This window comes from Rhinopithecus bieti, unplaced genomic scaffold, assembly GCF_001698545.2.
Source record: "Rhinopithecus bieti isolate Rb0 unplaced genomic scaffold, ASM169854v2 scaffold_1618, whole genome shotgun sequence".
Classification (NCBI taxonomy): domain Eukaryota; kingdom Metazoa; phylum Chordata; class Mammalia; order Primates; family Cercopithecidae; genus Rhinopithecus; species Rhinopithecus bieti.
In genome coordinates this window covers 1,671,355-1,691,562 of record NW_016803937.1, presented here as the reverse complement: position 1 = coordinate 1,691,562, position 20,208 = coordinate 1,671,355, and the positions used below count along the sequence as shown (strand labels likewise).

General features: G+C 54.6%; 1 protein-coding gene across 3 annotated transcripts in view; it reads left to right on the top strand.

Annotated features, from left to right (window-relative positions):
* Window positions 1–2,235: 2,235 nt before the first annotated feature.
* JPH3 (junctophilin 3) overlaps window positions 2,236–20,208 on the top strand; it is a 106,115-nt gene continuing 88,142 nt past the window's right edge. Inside the window, exons 1-2 of one of the 3 annotated variants that reach the window (XM_017860193.1) lie at window positions 2,236–2,932; window positions 3,645–4,044. In XM_017860193.1, coding sequence (XP_017715682.1) covers window positions 2,551–2,932; window positions 3,645–3,811 — 549 coding nt within the window. In that variant the 5' untranslated portion in view covers window positions 2,236–2,550 and the 3' untranslated portion in view covers window positions 3,812–4,044. Of the gene's footprint in view, window positions 2,933–3,493; window positions 4,045–20,208 lie in introns of those variants that run through there. The other 2 variants (XM_017860200.1, XM_017860188.1) reach the window with 2 other exon arrangements.

Below are 20,208 nucleotides of genomic sequence, written 5' to 3'. Positions count from 1 at the left end.
CGCCTCCATGCGGGAATCCATGACCCTCCCTGGGAGGCTGGCTTCTGGTAACATTACTTCTCACTGCCTGAGCTCTTACTGAGTGCTGGGCGCCTAGCTTTTGAATTCCCACGGTAACCCTACGGGAACTATGTCATCTCCGTTTTACAGATGAGAAAACTGAGCTCAGGGACATTAGGTGACTGCCCAAAGCCACACTGCTGGTGGGCCCTGGAGCCAAGGTTTGAACCCGAATCTCTTGAGGACAAGGTGCAGTTCCTTTGGCCCATATATTTACAATAGAGAAATTTTCATGGACATGAAACAGCCCAGAGATATTATTTCATATCCATTTAGATGAATCAAGTAAAATAAATGGAAGGAAAATCAGAAGTTTGAGGACACCAGTGCTGGCCAGGAAATAGAGAACCACAAACCTAGGCACACTGAAAGGTGAGAGGTCAACTGCTCCAGGTGTTTGGAAAGCAATTTGGCAGCTTCCAATAAAGTCCAAGAGGTAGCTGGTCCGATGATGCCACCGCAGACATTTCGAGAACTTCTATAGAGGGGCACAGGGAGACAGCTCTAGGAAGTTCACTGAATCACTGTAACTGCACAAAACACAGCCGACCACCCTAAATGTCCCTCATTGACAGTGGGTGTATAAGGAGGTGACTGTCCTCCTGGCTGCTGGTACTCTGGGGAGGAGGCTTTGGTGCCCAAGGCAGGAGACTGAGGTTGAACTCTGGGACTCCCAGGAGGGGCTAATTTTCCTGATAGCCCCATGAGCCAAGAGTGAGCTAAGAGTGGGGACAATCGTGATTCTCTCGGACAGGGGAAGATCTGAGCAGGGCTCCTGGCTGATTAGAGGCTCCGAATCGCACCTCTTCTCCTGTCCCAATCTCAGGCTCCAGGCCTGGCTTGCAGTTCCTGGCTCACCGCGCCGCGAAGTCACCGGCCCACGCTCCCAGGAGCGAGGACCCTGGGCAGCCTCCCCACCTCGATCAGCCCACTGCACCGGGCTGCTGCCATTTCCTGCACGCATTCCAGGAGGGCTGGGGACGCCGGCTTCTGCCTGAGGATTTATGGTCCAGGAAATGCATTTTAAATGGGTCCCAGGATGCTCGGATCCAAGAATCAGACACCATCTCTTGGGGGAGGGTGGGGCGGAGGGTGAGAGTATGTCTGGAGAGAGACCTAGAAACGCCCGAATGGCGGTCCCACTTTGCTCCCCCAAAGCGCGACCGTTCCCCGAGTGGGGGGGCTACCTGTTGGCCAGGGCGCACGGAATTCGGGTGACTTTGCTCCAAGATACGTGCGTGTGCCTCGACTCTCACTTAATTTATAGGGGAGAGGGATTCGCCAAATCCCTGTTTTCTGGGGTAAGCCCCCCTCCCCCCACCCTTGGATCCAAGCTGCCCGGAAGGAAGAAGGAAAGAGTGTTTGTCACCGGAGAAAACCACCTGTGGTTTGCAAAGGGCCTCAGTCGAGTCAGGGGCAGGCGGGGCAGATCCGAGCCCGGCGGGAGGGGCGACGCGCGGGAGCGGGCAGGGGCAGGGGCGCTCAGCTCGCAGGGCCCCCTCTGCCAGCCTCACCGCCTGGCTCCGGGAGGGGGCCGAGGGCGCCCTGGGTGCTGGGCGCCTTCCCATTACGCAGTTCCTGTGCCTTTAAATCCCAGTCCCGGAGGGGCGGGGCGCCCCGGCTGGACCCCGGTTTACAGGCCGGCGGGGACCCGGGGAAGCCCCGGGCGCGGGAGCGGCGGCGCGGCGAGGGGGGTGCCGCGTCAGCCGGAGGCGGGCCGCCCAGGGTCCCCGCCCGCGCGCCGAGCCCAGCTGCCGGGCCGCGCCCTCTTGGGACCGTCGCGGCTCCGGGGCGGGGGCCGGGGCCGGGCGGGCGGGGGACGGCGGGCGCGCGGGCGGCCGGGGGTGCGGCGCCGCCGCCGCGCGGCCCGAGCGCGCGAGCCGGGTCGGCGGAGCGCACGCCGCCGCACCGTCCGCTGCCGCTCCCGAGCGCCCGCATTGCTGCTGCCGCCGCGCCCCGCGCCCGGCCGCGGCCCCCAATATGGTGCAGCCGCCAGCGCCGCCGCCCGTGGCCGCCGCCGCCCGCGGGCCCGCCGGCGCTCGGGGCGCCCGCAGCGCGGCAGCCGCAGGTGGGGGCGCGGCCGGCCTGAACGCCCCGCCCGGCTCGGCGGGCGGCCCCATCCCCGCGGGCTGCCGCGAGGGGCCTCCTCGCCGCTGAGGCTGAGGTGGAGCCGCGGTCCGCGCCGCCGCCGCTCCTGCCCCTCCCTCCCTCCTCCCCTCCCCTCCCCTCCGGTCCTGTCTCCAGCGGGAGCGCGAGACGCTGGTCAGGCTCCGCGGCGCAGCTCGAAAAGGAATAATCGCCCCCGATTGACTGAAATTCCTCCGGAGCCGGCGCCGCGGCCGCCCGCGCCCGAGACCGCGCTCGGGGGCCGCGTCCTCCTCTCCTCCGGAAAACGCTCGCGACCCAGGGCCGCCGGCGGCCGCGACTCCGCTGTGTCGATCGCCTGAGTCCGTTTTCACCGTTTGCGGGATCTGGAACCGAGTTACATGCATGTCCAGTGGGGGCAGGTTTAATTTTGACGACGGAGGGTCCTACTGTGGAGGCTGGGAGGACGGCAAGGCGCACGGCCATGGCGTCTGCACCGGCCCCAAGGGCCAAGGCGAATACACCGGCTCGTGGAGCCACGGCTTCGAGGTGCTGGGCGTCTACACCTGGCCCAGCGGCAACACGTACCAGGGCACCTGGGCGCAGGGCAAGCGCCACGGCATCGGCCTGGAGAGCAAGGGGAAGTGGGTGTACAAGGGCGAGTGGACGCACGGATTCAAGGGGCGCTACGGGGTGCGGGAGTGCGCGGGCAACGGGGCCAAATACGAAGGGACCTGGAGCAACGGGCTGCAGGACGGCTACGGGACCGAGACCTACTCGGACGGAGGTAGGTGCCGCGGGCCGGGCCGGGCCGGGGCGGGAGGGGACCTGCTTCCGATCGCACCCCTTCTGTGGATCTCCGGGGAAGTTGAGCTGCGCCCTCCGGTTGGGCCGTGGGCACCAGGGGCCTTTCCCGGGCTTCCCTGGAGGCCACGGAGGCTCCTGGCTACAGGTTGCCCCGCTGCCTGGTGGGGACAGTGCCCCTGTGCCAGCTGAAGGGTGTTGGGGGCTTTCCAGGGGCAGAGCCAGGCGGGGCCCAGCAGAGCCTCCGTGCGTCGGACACAGCAGGCCGGAGACCTGCGGGAAGGGCCAGGCTGGGCCCGCGGCCCTGGGGAACCCAGCAAGGACAGAGGGGGCTGGGAGAAGGGCCCCTCCCCCTGTTGGCTTTGCCCCCCACCCAGGAGGCCGCCCTTCGATCAGGCCTCAGCTTCGCTTCTAGTGTTCCTGCGGCGCCCGAGGGCCTTCCTCAGCCCCGTATCTGCCCAAGCGGAGGGAAAGGGAGTGATGGGGAGCGCTAGGGGCGGGGGATGCCAACCCGAACCAAAACAGCCAGGCAATAAACTTCTAGGTGGTTGGACGCGGACTAGAGCTGTCGAAGCAGGCTGCTGGAGGGAGGAGGGAGGCCCATCTGCTCAGTGAGAGCCCAGGAATCTCGCCTTTCAGTGGCTGCATCATTTTCACAATTAGTTAAGGGAATCGGTCTGTGCTTTCATTCTAAGATGCCACCACATTCGGGGCAGAGCCGGGGCCGGAAGCCAGGGAGCTGCCGGCTGCTGCTGCTGTTGCTGCTGCTGCTGTAAGATGGTTTCTGTGCAGGGAGCCTTGGCCGGCTCTGCAGCTGCCCGCCTGCCTGGATACTCCGATATCCACTCCTCAGTGCACCTGACACATACGGAGCCGGTCCTTTCCTGGAAGCCAGACCCCAAACAAACAGACTGGCTTCCCCGACCAGTCCACCCCATGTGGGAGCTCATCCTCAGAGGCCCTGGGTCCCCTGCCTCCCTCGGGCGGCTCGCCTGTTTCAGGCATGGATGCCTGGGAAGGGAGTGAGGTGCAGCGATGACTTGTGCTTCTGCCGGGAATAAAAATCCTGAGCGTACGTGTGGTCTGGTCCTCCCCGCCCGCTCGCTGCCTCCGAGTCTCATGAAGAAAGCTCGAAACACCTGCTCCCCGGCCACATCCAGGAGTGGCAGGGGGCTGGAGAGTAATTATTATTTTGGCTTATGCAACTGAAAAGCAGGGTTCATTATTACCCGAAGAGGAGGAGGAGTCTGGGGCAGTTAATTATATAATGCTCTTGCCTGTCAACCAGCCCCGGTCTCAGGCGGCCTTTTCTGTGCCTTTGTTGTTTTCATGGGGCAGGTTGGAGAGCTTCCCTGACCCTGGGGCGCTGAGGGCTGGGCGGGAGCAGACCTGCTCCCTTGGTTCCAGGCTGTGGGCCTGTGTGTGTGTGTGTATGTGTGTGCGCGCGCGTGCAGGCACAGGGAGGCCCGGGCAGCAGATGTGGGTGGCTGAGACAGGCAGGCAGCCTGGCGCTTCCAGCTGGGCTGTTTGGAGCCCAGGGGCTACTGTCACCCCCAGACTCTGGCCACAAGGCTCTGCAGACCTGTCCTCCAGAGGTGCTCCCAGCTGAGCCTGTTCCAGAAGGACTGCGCAGACTGGGCTCACGCAGGGCATGGGGAAGAGGGGAGCCAGGGCTTTCGTCGTCTCTGAAACTCCCGAGAATATCTGGGGGTGAGGCTGAGCACCCCACTCTGCCCACGCTCCTCAGACATCTCCAGTGTCCTGAGGAATCATTTCTTTCATTCAACAAATACTGATGGAATGTTTACTATGAGCCAGGTGTGCCAGGCCCTGGGAAAACCACACTGAGCAAAGCAGACACAGATCTTTGCCCTCATGGTGCTTACATTTGAGGGAGAAGGAGCAGCGATTATGTTGTGGCTTTTTGGGGAAGAAAGGATCTGATTCTGTGGCTGGCCGTGAGTTTAGGATCTGACGGGTTAAGGGGAGAGATGTTTTTCTCCATGGGTCCACTTCCCTGGGCTCTCCACTCCAGCCAGCCAGCTCCCTCAGCGTCCTGCTCCCCTAAGCCCTTCCCCTCCTTGTGGTCCTGCCTGATCGTGTCCATTCTACAGATGAGGCCAGTAAGGCCTGGGCTGTGTGATTCAGGAGTCCCAGCCTTTGTCTGCAGGGATCCCTGATCTGTCTGGGACCAAACCCCCCTTGTTCCGGCATCACATTGCACGGAAGAAGCCCAGATTTTCACCATCCTCTCAAGGGGTGTGCGGTTCTCAGCTGTCCCATAGGCAAAGCCAGGCAGGGACGCAGATGGGGAGCTGCGTGGCCGGCTCTCCCTTTTGGTTGGCGACATGGCATAATGGGAAATAGAATTGACCCTTCTGGTCTTGGGGACTCGGGCCTGGACATCTGGGCCATTTTTCTGGAGGGCTCCCAGCTTCCTGTTGGGAAAGGGGTGACTGTGGCACTGAGTGTCCCCAGGCAGCCCATGGAGGGAGCCCACAGGATATGGGGATCCCCGGAATGGGGCAGAGGCCTCCATGCCTCCTTCCCAGTCAACTGGTGGGTGGTGATAGCCGTGTCCGAGGGGCAGTGAGGAAGGAGTTAATGGCCCCAGCTCCACTCCGACTTTTCCTTTGCACAAGAAGTGGGGGAATATTGGGCAACCATCAGCAAAGCTCCGGAACCTTAGCCTAGCTCTCGGCGCTGACTTGGGGAATGATGCACCAGCGGCCAGTGTATTCCACATGTAGCTGGAATTGGTGTGGAATTTCAGCTGGGGACACCTGTGCCAACTCCTCCTTCTCCAGGTGTGTCCTCCCCTTAGGGTACTCCCTGATGGAGCTGAGGAGCTTCTACAGTCTGCATGGTGAGGCCTGGGGTGTGGGGTACAGGCACACATGCTTGAAGTCACAACCCCAGCTTGCATCCCAGGCTTGAATCCCTGCCCTACATGCCCTGTTTTGTGACCTTGGGCGGGTTACTTAACCTCTCTGAGCTTATTTTTTCCTCTTTACAAAAGGTTGATAACAATACCTGTAAGGTAGGTGAGGATTCATTGAGAATGGTGTATGTGGCTATGCCAGGAATATAGTAAGCATACATTATTATTTACCATTAGTTTTGTCATTACAGTTTCCAGGCAATGCATGTCACTTACAATGATCATTATTAGAACCAATATCTGGACATGAGACTGGTGATCATGTAAATGATGATAAATAGCAACATTAGATAGTTACTGTCTGCCAAGCATATGGCAAGTGTTAAATGAATTATAGCGCTTAATTCTTACACCTCTAGAGGGTGATTTTCTTGTTATTCCCATTTTCCACACTGGGAAGTAGAGGCTCTGAGTGGGTGTGGCTTGGGAGGAACCAGCAGGCGTCATGCTCAGGACAGCCGTCCCAGAACCTGGGCTTTTGCTAGGTACACATCTGTCTAAATGCCCCTGTGCAAAAATACCTCCTGTTCTTTCCTCTCCTTTATATCCCTCGTTCTCATGTGTGTACAGTGGCCCGGAATTGTAGGTGAATGCCCATGCACAGATGGGCAAATCCACACCCTGCCCAGGACCCCGGCCCCCTGAGGCCCACCATGCACGCCTGTGCTGCACTGTACGGGTAGATCTTTCCTTTGGGTGCTGTGTACACAGAACCCCTCAAATCAAAAGTTATCCCCTCCAATAAGCCCTCCTACACCCTGAAAGATATGAGTCATCTCACGCCCAAGCCTCTCCCCCTCATACTCAGGTCCCGTTCACCGGCCCAGATTCCTCAACCCACACAAATCACACACACCCACAGTCAGAATTCAGATCCCCCCAGGCGCCTGCGCACACACACGCGCACAAAACACCTGCCACCCGGAGACATTTTCCACCCTGCCCCCCAAAACGCAGTCACTGCGCCCTCACGGCCTTGCTTGCTCCACACTGGCCAAGGATTCTGAATCTCCACCAGGCCTGTAAACCAGGCTCAGATGACAGAGGCAGTAGTGTGCTTCGTTTCCATTTTAAACACACGTTTATGCTGTTAGTGCCCCTTTTAGGGAGAAAAATCCCTCATCTAAACAAAATAAACTACCATTGGGCATATGCTTTGTGCTTGGCCATGACTATGCGACAAGTGAATTATTTTTAAAATGAGTGCCCAGGTCAGGAGGAATCAGGTTCATTGGTGCAGAGATTATGCCAGCAGAAATTCATTTCAGAAACAAGAAGTCAGCCCTGAGCAGTTGGAGATGAAAGCGTTTTCTCTGAGATTCTCTTTCCGCTACTTTGGGGGGCGGGTGGTGAAAGGCTCCGTAAGGTGAAAAGAGAAGGGAAGAAGCAAACAGCTAGTTTTTTTGTTGCCAGTTATAGCTTAGAAACAAATGTGGCTGAAGAGCACCCCTACCCATGTCGGCCCTCAGGCCATTTGACGGGCTTTATATGAGGAATCCTGAGATGAGCTGGCCGGGGAATAAGGACCAGCACCTACCTACAGCAGCGATCTGGAGTAGTGAGTGAGCAGTCCTAGCTGACACAGAGAAGGAGAGAGAGAACTCTGACCCCTTCTCTTCTGAGGACATCCAGCAGGAGAGAGCAAGAGAGGGTGGGGTGTGAGGGTGGGGGCAGGAGCCTCTGCTGTTCCTCTCCAAGACTTTTTCTTCCTGTTTTCCCCAAGCCTCCACGACTCTAAATATGACGAACTCTCAACTCTGAGCTAATAACATTGAATGTAACGCCCTTTGTGTCCTTAGATGACAAAAAGACTTGTGAGTACTAGAGGAGAGGGTGATGTTGGTGTGAATTTTCCACATTGGTCCGTCTTTCCGTGGATTGGCCACTTACCCCGCTCGTAGCTTCCTGGCTGTGAAAGGCCACGTGGTGGATGGAGTCACTGCTGCACTGGGGTCCTGGCTGGAACTTGAGTAAGGTGCTGGCTTCCAGTCTGGAGAGGAGAGAAGAGAGGCAGTCCCTTCAGGACCTTGGAGAGCACTCCCGGCTGCTGCCTGGCCTGCCTGGGTTTGGTGGACTGCTGGGCTCGCTTTCCCTCTAGGCATCCTCTTCAAGCCAAACCGCCTCTCCTTGCCAGTGACCGCCTGGCCCCGGACCCTCCAGCACACTCAACCACCAGAAGTGTGCCTATACCTGCACCAGACGTGGGAGCCACGCCTGCAATCCCAACACTTTCGGAGGCCGAGATGGGAGGATCACTCGAGCCCAGGAGTTTGAGACCAGCCTGGGCAACATTGTGAGACCCCGTCTCTACAAAAAATACAAAAATTAGCCAGGTGTGGTGATGCACGCCTGTGGTCCCACTACTCAGGAGGCTGAGGAGAGAGGATTGCTTGAGCCCCGAAAGTCAAGGCTGCAGTGAGCCAAGATGGTGCCACTGTGCTCGAGCCTGCTGACAGAGCCAGACCCCATCTCAAAAGAAAAAAAGGAAATGTGCCTGGTTCTACTCAGTCAGTGCATGGATTCCATGCTCTAGGAAGGGCCGCCACCTGGCATGCTGCCTATTTTTTCACCCTCATATTGTCAGTCCTTCCTGAAGAAGTGCGTGTCTTTTGGGGTCACATCCTCTTCTGGTCAACTGGGAGAGCAGCTCCCAGCTTGTGGAGGTGGGTTTGGGGGGGAGACTTTATTTTTTTGTTTTTTTAAGTTTATTTATTTGTCTATTTTGAGACGGAGTCTCACCCTGTAGCCCAAGCTGGAGTGCAGTGGAGTGATCTTGGCTCACTGCAACCTCCGCCTCCTGGACTCAGGCGATTCTTGTGCCTCAGCCTCCCGAGTAGCTGGGATTACAGGCACCTGTCACCACACCTGGCTAATTTTTTTGTATTTTAGTAGAGACAGGGTTTTGCCATGTTGGCCAGGCTGGTCTGGAACTCCTGAATTCAGGCGATCCGCCTGCCTTGGGCTCCCAAAGTGCTGGGATTACAGGTGTGAGCCACCGTGCCCGACCTGGGGTGAGACTTTAGTAAGATGTATAGAAGTTGCTCTGAAGTCTAAGGTGTATTCCTGCCGTAGGTTGTGTGTGTTCAGTTCTCTTGGAGCATAATAGGGGTCATAGGTGCACAGCCGAAGGAGGGCAAAGGAGTGATTTGTCTGTATCAGTTAGTGAGACTGGCCACCGCGCTCTTTCCATCTGCCTCAATGGGTGAATCCTCTAGACCAACGGTCTCCAACCTTTTTGGCACCAGGGACCAGTTTCATGGAAGACAATTTTTCTGCCGACCAGGGTTGGGGGATGGTTTGGGGATGACTCGGGCACGTTCTATTCGTTGTGTGCTGTATTTCTGTTATTATTACATTGTGATATATAGTGAAGTAACAATATACCTGACTGTCATGTGGAGTCCGTGGGAGCCCTGAGCTCGTTTTCCTGCAACTAGATGGTCTCCCCTGGGGGTAGTGGGAGATAGTGACAGATCATCGGACATTAGATTCTCATAAGGAGTGTGCAAACTAGATCCCTGGTGCGAGCAGTTCACAATAGGCTCTGCATTTCTGTGAGAATCTAATGCTGCTGCTGGTCTGACAGGAGGCGGAGCTCAGGCAGTAATGCAAGTGATGGGGAGTGGCTGTAAATACAGACGAAGCTTCACTTGCTTGCTTCCTCATTCGCCACTCCCCTCCTGCTGTGTGACTGGGTTCCTCACAGGCCACGAACCAGGACCAACCACATTTCAAGGGCTCAACAGCCACATGGGACTAGTGGCCACCATATTGGACAATGTAAATCTAGAACATTCCATCAGCGCAGAAAGTTTTATTGAGCAACACTGGTCTGGAGTGTAAGCTCCATACGGGAAGGGGTGTGTGTCCATGCTGGTCACTGCCATGTGCCCAGTGACTAAAATAGTGCTGGCACGTGGTGGTCAATAAATACTTGTGGGATGAATGAATTGTGCAAGTAAATGTGGTAGTATTTGGTAATTTTGTTTACCATCATTATTTCATACGCCTGTTTCATTGCAAGACCTTAGAATTGGACATAGTTAAAGGGAGGTTTTTCCCTGAGACCCTCATGTCCACAGGTCAGTCTCACTTTACAATTAGCGTTAAAACATGCCTGTTCAAATTCCTTGATCAGTTTTGCTTTGTGGTTGGCTTTGTCATTGCTCCTTAAGAGACTGCCAGTGTTTTATGTGAGAAAGATGATGGTTTTGAATGCCGTGAATCATGGAGTGATACCATTCTAATGACGAGAAGCAGTCATGACTGGGAGGCCTTTTTGGACCACAATTTAATGAGTAGCATTCATTGCAAAGTACGAAGAAAGACCCACAGAGAGATGAGTACCCTCCAGTCTGCTTAATTTCTCACTGTCTTTTTATTGCTCCCTTTTCCTTGGCTTGATTCATTCAGTCATTGGAGAAGCATTTGCCCAGTTCAGACTGTGTTCAAGGCACAAAGACAGAAAAGCTCAGGTCCAACCTCAGTGAATCAGCCTGTAAGAATTTGCTGAGCACTCACTGTGTATGCAGTACAGAGTTTGCGGTAATGTGGAAGATTGGAAAGAAAGAAACAAATGAAAATGCAAGAAATAGGAGTCCTGTGTTCTACCTGGAAGAATAAGAAGTCTGAACAGGGGTGCAAAACCAAGATATATGGAATAATTCAGGGTTTTTCATGCCACAGTGGGGATCCTGAATGGGAGCATCACAGGGCGGGACCTGAGGAGGGCAGGGGAGGTGTGTATGTCCCTGCAGGAGCAGCAGCGGCTTCTGGGGGTGGGCAGTGCCTGAGTGGAGTCTGGAAGGGTGGTAGGGTGAGAGTTGTTATCCCAAGCCCGAGGCTGCAGATTTGTTGGATGCCACGTCTCCCTCAGCCTCAGCTTCGCTGTCTCTATCATTTAGTCATGACATTTTTTTTCCTTCTCAACATGTACCATCTCCCTCCTTCCTATGAATGTAATGGTGTCGTTCTGGACCCAGGGAAGGCTCTCTGGTGCAAATGCTTTCCAAAAACAGCGAGAGTCGCCCTCTCTGCTGCTGGTGGAGTCTGAGTTGGGCAGGACATGGGCGTGCCTCTGTCTGCTGCTCTGTGCAGGTGCTTCCCAAGCTTGAGTGTTATAAGAACCACCTGGAAGGTGTGTCAAGACACAGATTGCCAGCCCCACCCCTGAGTCTCTGGGCCTGGGATGCCACCCAGGAATTGATATTTCATACAAATTTCAGGTGATGCTGAGGCTGCTGATCTGGGGACCTCACTTTAAGAACCACAGTCCTGGCCGGGTGCGGTGGCTCAAGCCTGTAATCCCAGCACTTTGGGAGGCCGAGACGGGCGGATCACGAGGTCAGGAGATCGAGACCATCCTGGCTAACACGGTGGAACCCCGTCTCTACTAAAATACAAAACTAGCCGGGCGAGGTGGCGGGCGCCTGTAGTCCCAGGTACTTGGGAGGCTGAGGCAGGAGAATGGCGTAAACCCGGGAGGCGGAGCTTGCAGTGAGCTGAGATCCGGCCACTGCACTCCAGTCCGGGCGACAGAGCGAGACTCTGCCTCAAAAAAAAAAAAAAAAAAAAGAACCACAGTCCTGGGCTTGTGCCTCCTAAGTCTGGCTACACATTCGAGTCGCCAAGAATGTGTCCCTGGGAGACTGTTAGAAATGCAGGGTGTCAGGCCTGCCACCGACCTCCAGGGTCAGAATGTGTGTTCGGAGATGCTCAGGTGTCTCCAATACAGGAGACGCTGCTTTAGTGTACTCACTTTAATCTTAGCTGTGCATGGGCTTCATCTAGGTTGCTTTAGAAAATGCAGATGCCCGGCCGGGCGTGGTGGCTCACGCCTGTAATCCCAGCACTCTGGGAGGCCGAGGCGGGGGGATCACGAGGTCAGGAGATCAAGACCATCCTGGCTAACACAGTGAAACCCCGTCTCTACTAAAAAATACAAAAAATTAGCCGGGCGTAGTAGCGGGCGCCTGTAGTCCCAGCTACTCGGGAGGCTGAGGCAGGAGAATGGTGTGAACCCAGGAGGCAGAGCTTGCAGTGAGCCGAGATTGTGCCACTGCACTCCAGCACTCCAGCCTGGGCGACAGAGCAAGTGAAAATGCAGTTGCCCGGACCCCACCCATAGGTGCTGATTGAGGTCCTCTGGGTACAGTCTGGGCATTGGGATTCTGTTTATTTTAATTTTTTTGAGACAGGGTCTGGCTCTGTCTGTCATCCTGAAGTGCAATAGTGTGATCGTGGCTCACTGCAACCTGTGCCTCCTGGGCTCAAGCCATCCTCCCACCTCAGCCTCCTGAGTAGCTAGGACTGCAGGCATGCACCCCTGCGCCCAGCTAATTTTTGTATTTTTTGTAGAGACAGGGTTTTTTCGTGTTTCCCACACTGGTCTCAAACTCCTGAGCTCAAGCGATCCACCCACCTTGGCCTCCTGAAGTGCTGGGATTACAGGTGTGAGCAACTGCGCCTGGCCTGGGTTTCTTTTTTAAACATTCCAGGTGATTCTAAGGTTCAGTGCAGGTTGAGGACCACTCCTCTGGAGCATCTGTAGCTGGACATCTCTTGGGAGCTTTGATAACTGACCCATGCCAGGGTCCATCCAAGACTACTGACACTGGAAACTTTAAGGTTGGGGCCTCGGCCTGAGAATTTGGTCACAGCAAGCAGGGCCTAGAGTTGCAGCTGTAGGTAGAGTTTTTCAAACTCTGAGTCAAATGGTTCATGAAATTAATATAGTACATTAAAATAGACTGGAAAATTTCTAAGCACAATACCTACGTTTCTTTCTTTTTTCTTTTCTTTTCTTTTCTTTTTTTTTTTTGAGATGGAGTCTTGTTCTGTCACCCAGGCTGGAGTACAGTGGCATGATCTTGGCTCACTGCAACCTCTCTCTGCCTCCCAGGTTCAAGAGATTCTTGTACCTCAGCCTCCTGAATAGCTGGGATTACAGGCGCCCACCACAGGCCTTGCTATTTTTTTTTGTATTTTTAGTAGAGACAGGGTTTCACCATGTTGGTCAGGCTGGTCTCAAACTCACAATCTCAGGTGATCCGTCTGCCTTGGCCTCCCAAAGTGCTTGGATTGCAGGCGTGAGCCACCGCACCTGGCCAGTACCTACATTTCTATAATGATAGTGCTGCTCTTTTTCTTTGTGATTTTGTGGCCTTCTCCTCTGTGTCTGTGTCCTCTCTTCCTCTTTCTTTTCTTTTCTGTTTCCTTTCCTTTCCTTTCCTTTCTTCTCCTTTCCTTTTCTTTCCTTTTCTTTCCCTTCCTCCCTGCCTCCCTCTCTCGCTTCCTTCCTTCCTTCTTTCTTTTGAGACAGTCTTGCTTTGTCACTTAGGCTGGAGTGCAATGGCACGATCTCAGCTCACTGCAGCCTCCGCTTCCCAGGTTCAAGCAATTCTTTTGCCTCAGCCTCTCAAGTAGCTGGGATTACAGGTACATGCCGCCATGCCTGGCTAATTTTTATACTTTTAGTAGAGACAGAGTTTCACCACATTGGCCAGGTTGGTCTCGAACTCACAGCCTCAGGTGATCTGCCCATCTTGGCCTCCCAAAGTGCAGGGATTACAGGCATGAGCCACCATGCCCAGCCGATTTCTATAAGGATAGATGCTGCTTTGTTTCTTTGTGATCTTGTGGCCTTCTCCTCTGTGTCTGTGTCCTCTCCTCTTTCTCTCTTTCTTTCTTTGACAGTCTTGCTTTGTCGCTTAGGCTGGAGTGCAGTGGCACGATCTCGGCTCACTGTAGCCTCCGCCTCCCGGGTTCAAGCAATACTCTTGCCTTGGCCTCCCAAGTAGCCGGGATTACGGGTACCTGCCACCATGCCCAGCTAATTTTTGTACTTTTAGTAGAGATAGGGTTTCACCATGTTGGCCAGGCTGGTGTCGAACTCCTGGCCTCAAGTGATCTGCCTGCCTCGGCCTCCCAAAGTGCTGGGATTACAGGTGCGAGCCACTGCACCTAGTCTCCTCTTCTGTTTCTTACAAGGACACCTGTCATTGGATTTAGGGTCCAGCCTAAATCCAGAATGATCTCATCTCAAGGTCCCTAACTTAATTACATCTGCAGAGATTCTTTTTCCAAATAAAGTGCTGGGGGTTTGGACCCAGGCATATCTTTTGGGGGACACGATTCTACTCACTACAGTGTCTTCCAGATTTCGGTTGGAAAGTGCTGCAAAGCCCATACGGTTGTCCCTTGGCATCTTCAGGGGATTCGTTCTAGGACCCCCTGTAAATACTGAAATCCTCAAATGCTCAAGTCCTTCATAGAAAATGGTATAGGCCAGGCACGGTGGCTCACGCCTGTAATCCCAGCACTTTGGGAGGCCGAGGCAGGTGAATCATGAGGTCAGGAGATCGAGACCATTCTGGCTAACATGGTGAAACCTCGTCTCTACTAAAACAATACAAAAAATTAGCCGGGCATGGTGGTGGGCGCCGTAGTCTCAGCTACTCGGGAGGCTGAGGCAGGAGAATGGTGTGAACCCGGGAGGTGGAGCTTGCAGTGAGCTGAGATCACACCGCTGCACTCCAGCCTGGGTGACAGAGTAAGACTGTGTCTCAAAAAAAAAAAAAAAGAAAGAAAAAAAGAAAATGGTATAGTATTTGCACATAACCTACACACATCCGCCCATACACTTTCAGTCATCTCTACATTACTTATAATACCTAATACTACCTAAATGCTATGTGAATAATTATACCATGTTGGGTTTTTTGTATTATTTTAATTGTTGTACAGTTATTTTGATTGTGTTGTTTTTATTCTTTTATTTATTTATTTATTTTGTTATTCTTTTTTTCTGAGATGGAGTCTCACTTTGTCACCCAGGCTGGAATGCAGTAGCGCGATCTCAGCTCACTGCAGCCTCTGCCTCCTGGGTTCAAGCCATTCTCCTGCCTCTGCCTCCCGAGTAGCTGGGATTACAGGCGCCTACCACCACGCCCGGCTAATTTTTGTATTTTAATAGAGATGGGGTTTTACCATATTGGCCAGGCTGGTCTTGAACTCCTGACCTCAAGTGATCCGCCCACCTCAGCCTCCCAAAGTGCTGGGATTACAGGTGTGAGCCACTGGCCCCAGCCTATTGTGTTGTTTTTAAATATATTTTTGATCTGCAGTTGCTTGAATGTGTGGACTTGCAACCTGAAGCTATAGAGGGCTGACTGTGTCTGATAACTTAGAACTGCAATGCCAGGGAATTCCTTTGAAAGCAAAACACTTTTTCTTTCTAAAACATCTGTTTTGTTCCAAGTATTGTGCTGGGCATTTTGTCATAGACGTTATGTCTTTCATTCCTTAAGATAATGCTTTGAGATAAGGCATCCTGGTCCCATTTAAAAGACGGGTAAGGTAAGGCTCACGGGGTCACATTTGTTGAGTTCACACCACTGCAAAGTTGTTTCTGGCTGCAGAATTGTTTCCAGTGCCCCAAGATGCCTTTCGTGATGGAAAGGGGGCATTCCAGGGGCCCCCTTGCTTTATAGATGAGGAAACTGAGGCCCACCAAGGAAGGGGCCCTGCCCCAGGTCTCACAGTGAAGCAGGGGCAGAGTTTTGCCCAGCAATTTGTAAACTTGGGGGACTGCCAGTGTGGTGTGGACACAGAGCTCTGCATCCCCTCCCAGGGTAAACACTGGTCCCTGCACACACGAGGAGCCACGCGTCCCCTCCCAGGATAAATGCTGGTCCCTGCACACACGATGAGTTACGCGTCCCCTCCCAGGGTAAACGCTGGTCCCTGCACACACAAGGAGCTGCGCATCCCCTCCCAGGATAAATGCTGGTCCCTGCACACATTAGGAGCTACGCATCCCCTCCCAGGGTAAACACTGGTGTCTGCACACACGAGGAGCCACGCGTCCCCTCCCAGGATAAATGCTGGTCCCTGCACACATGAGGAGCCGCGCGTCCCCTCCCAGGATAAATGCTGGTCCCTGCACACACGATGAGTTACCCGTCCCCTCCCAGGGTAAACGCTGGTCCCTGGACACACAAGGAGCTGCGCATCCCCTCCCAGGATAAATGCTGGTCCCTGCACACATTAGGAGCTATGCATCCCCTCCCAGGGTAAACACTGGTCCCTGCACACAGGAGCTGCGCGTCCCCTCCCAGGGTAAACGCTGGTCCCTGCACACGTGAGGGTTGGTGGCTCTCCTGAGGGTTCACGGGTTCCTGAAGACCCATCCACAGATCCCCAGATAAGAGCCTGTCCATCCTCCCTGGGGCCTAAGTGTGCCCAGATTGATCTCAGTTTGCACAATGAGTGAAAAAGTAGTCTGGATTCAACAGATTCCTACAGGCCTGGTGGAGGCTTGGGCTGGAGTAGACCCAGGCAGAGCTGGTCTTTCACCTTGCCCCGTCCCGGAGGCCCTGTGCCCTTGGGGTCAGCATCCAGGCAGTGTGAGATGTCCAGACGCTTCTTTCTTGTCCTGGGCCCTTCTCCGCCAGCTCGGCATGGACTTGAGTGATGGCTGCTGTGGTTCTTTCCTGCCCAGAGAGTGGGGCCGGGCACTGGAGCTTTCCCTGTTCATTTGTTTCGTCTCCTTGTGAGGAAAGCATGTCTCCCCCATTTTCCCGATGGGAAACAGACTCAGAGAGGCAACGGAAGTGGGAAGTGATGGAGCAGCGACTCCATAACTCCAGTCACGAGTCTCAAACTCTGTGTACATCTGGGTCGCCTGACCCGGCCTCCCTGACCTAGGCTGCCCAGAAGGGAGCCCGGAAATGCCTGGGAGGATCACATAGCCAGGGCTGTTCAATGCAGGTGGTGCTGGGACCGCCCCTTGAGAAGCCATAGTCACCTTCCTTTCTCTGCTTCTGGAAACAAGCAGAGGAGGCATTGCTAGGGGAGGCAGGTGGGGGCAGAGACCAGGTCTGTCGGGGTCATCCCCAGGCGCAGCGCCCGACAGCAGAGGAGAGCTCCGGAAGTCATGGCTGGATGGATCAATGAGTGGTCAATCAGCCAAGCTCTGAGGGACGGGAGGGGCCAGCAGTGTGGAGAGAGGGAGGAAGAGCCTGCAGGAGGGAGACGGCGCATGCAGGGGTGCCATGGCCAGAGCCCGCTTGGTGTTCAGAGAGCCCTCTGGCTGCTGCAGTTGGGAGAAGGGCACGGGGTCTGAGCACAGAGAGCTTCCAGGCCCCAGGGTTGGAGGACTTTGAATTTTGTCTAGGGCCTGGGAAGGACATCTGATTTAAGCAGAACAGCAACACAATCTGGTTTTGTGTGTGTGTGTTTTGTTTGTTTGTTTTGTTTTTTTGAGACAGAGTCTCGCTCTGTCGCCCAGGCTGGAGTGCAGTGGCACAATCTCGGCTCACTGCAAGCTCCGCCTCCCGGGTTCACGCCATTCTCCTGCCTCAGCCTCCCGAGTAGCTGCGACTACAGGTGCCCGCCACCATGCCCGGCTAATTTTTTGTATTTTAGTAGAGACGGGGTTTCACCGTGTTAGCCAGGATGGTCTCGATCTCCTGACCTCGTGATCCGCCCTCCTCGGCCTCCCAAAGTGCTGGGATTACAGGCGTGAGCCACCGCGCCCAGTCAGGTTTTGTATTTCTGTAATTACACTTTTTATTTTGAGATCACTGTAGATTCCCAGGCAGTGGTGAGGAATAGATCAGAGATCCAGTGTCTCCCTCGTCTGGTCTCCCCCGAGGTAGCATCCTGTGAACTGATGGCATGTCGGAACTGGATATTGACATGGACACGGTCAGGATGGGGAGCACCCGCGCCCCAGGGCCCCTTGTGTTGCCCTTTTGTAGCCACACCCACTGCCCCCGCCTGGCAGCCTCTGAGCTGTTCTCCATTCTTTCAGTTTTGTCGTTTCCAAAATGCTCTGTAAACGGAATCACACAGTTCATCATCTTTGGGCCTGGCTTTTGTCACTCAGCCTCATTTGCTGGAGATTCTTGCATGTGTTGCCTATATTAATAGTTTGTTCCAGGCTGGGCTGGATGGCTCACCCCTGTAATCCCAGCACTTTGGGAGGCCGAGGCGGGTGGATCACCTGAGGTCAGGAGTTCGAGACCAGCCTGGCCAACGTGGTGAAACCCCTGTCTTTACTAAATATATAAAATTAGCCCGGTGCAGTGGTGTGCACCTGTAATCACAGCTACTCGGGAGGCTGAGGCAGGAGAATCACTTGAACCTGGGAGACAGAGGTTGCAGTGAGTCAAGATCATGCCATTGCATTCCAGCCTGGGTGACAGAGTGAGACTCCGTCTCAAAAAACAGACAAACAAACAAACAAAAAAACAAATAAAATAGTCCTTTCCTCCTTATTGCTGGGCAGTGTCCCACGGTGTGGATGGACCAGTTTGTTTAACCATCTGTCCCTTGAAGGGCATCCGGGGTGTCTCCAGCGTGGGATGTTGTGAATTTAAAAAGCTGCTGCCAGCTCTCAGGTCCAGGTTTTTCTGTGCACAGACGTCTTCGCTTCTCCACAGTGGATGCCAGGAGTACTGGTGCTGGACCATGTGGGAGTTGTATGGCTGAGTTCAGGTGGTCACTCTGGTGCTGTGAGGACAGGGAAAAGAGGGGCCAGAGAGGAAACGGGGGGTCGTGGGAGGGATGCCACCTCTAGGGAGGGGTGCCTGTGTCCGAGGAGTAGAGATAGTGGCTGGGTCTGGTGGGGGCTGTGGAGATGGGAGGCTGCACGGTAGGGCAGAGGCCAGGGGTCTGGGGCTGGGTGGTCCTGTCTTTGAGGGGATTTGGAGGAGGAGCAGGTGCAGGGGCTGAGAGTCGCCCTATGAAACATGCTCAGCAGAGAAGCTGTGCACAGCCGGGGCAGGCGTGTGTCCATGGTGGGGATGGTGTGTCTGGGTGGAAGGGGTGGGGCATCTCCCAATCCCGGTGGCATTGAATACTGGGAGGGGAGTGGCTGGGCACGGTGGCTCATGCCTGCAATCCCAGCACTTTGGGAGGCTGAGGTGGGCAGATCACTTGAGTTCAGAAGTTTGAGACCAGTCTGGGCATCATAATGAAACCCTGTCTCTACAAAAAATACAAAAATTAGCTGGGGCATGGTAGCCTGCACCTGTAGTCTCAGCCACTCCGGAGGCTGAGGTGGGAGAATTGCTTCAGCCCGGGAGATGCAAGTTGCAGTGAACTGAAATTAGGCCACTGCATTCCAGCCTGGGCGACATAATGAGACCCTGTCTCAAAAATAAATAAATCAATAAATAAGAAAACTTGGAAATAAGGCAAAAAATGTTATTTAAAGAAAACAGAAAGTGGGAGGGGAGAAATGAGCAGGTTGGAGCCTAGGGGAGCCCCAGGACTCGAGAACTGGGCAGAGGAGGAGGAGGAGGGAAAAGGAGGGAGGGAGGCCAGGCAGTAGCTTGGGGAGGAGGGTGTGGACGCGCCGGGAACAGGAGCAAAGGCAGGATGAGATGCCACACTGGCCTGTGCCTGGCCTTGTGGCAAATACCTCATCCCTTAGGCCATTGGCCATCGTCCCTGCTGTCCTACAACCCCGTGAGGCCAGGTGCGTACATGTGCCGTGCCGATTTTAGAGACAGTGTAGCTCAGGTCTGGGAGACAGTGACAGTCATGTGGCACTAACTCCACCCCAGCCTTTTTCCACCTGGCTGCACCGTTTACTCGTTCCTGCCAGCAGCATGGGGGCTCCGGTGTCTCTGCGTCCTCATCTGCACCTGTCATCACCTGTCTTTTTGGTTGCAGCCACTTCTGAGATGGATTTCCTGGTAGCTGGTGCTGAGTCTCTCTATGTGCTTGTCGGGCATGGGTACATCTTTGGAGCAATGTCTGTTCAGATCCTTGACCCTTTAAAAATTGGGTTATTTCAGTCGGGGCATAGTGCTCACACCTGTAATTGCAGCACTTTGGGAGGCTGAGGTGGGCGGGTCTCCTGAGGCCAGGAGTTCGAGACCAGCCTGACCAACATGGCAAAAACCCATCTCTACTAAAAATGCAAAAATTAGCTGGGCATGGTGGCGTGCACAGCTACTCAGAGGCTGAGGCAGGAGAATCACTTGAACCTGGGAGGCAGAGGTTGCAGTGAGCTGGGATTGCGTCACTGCACTCCAGCCTGGGCAACAGAGTAAGACTCTGTCTCAAAAAAAAAGGGGGGGGGGGCTTGGGTTTCAGCCTGGGCAACATGGTAAAACCCCATTTCTATAAAAAACGCAAAAAATTATCTGGGCATGGTGGTGCCTATAGTCCTAGCTATGAGGAAGGCTGAGGCAGGTGTATCACTTGAGCCCAGGAAATCAAGGATGCAGTAAGCTGTGATCATGCCACTGCATTCCAGCCGCCTGGGTGACAGAGCGAGACATTGTCTTTTTTTTTTTTTTTTT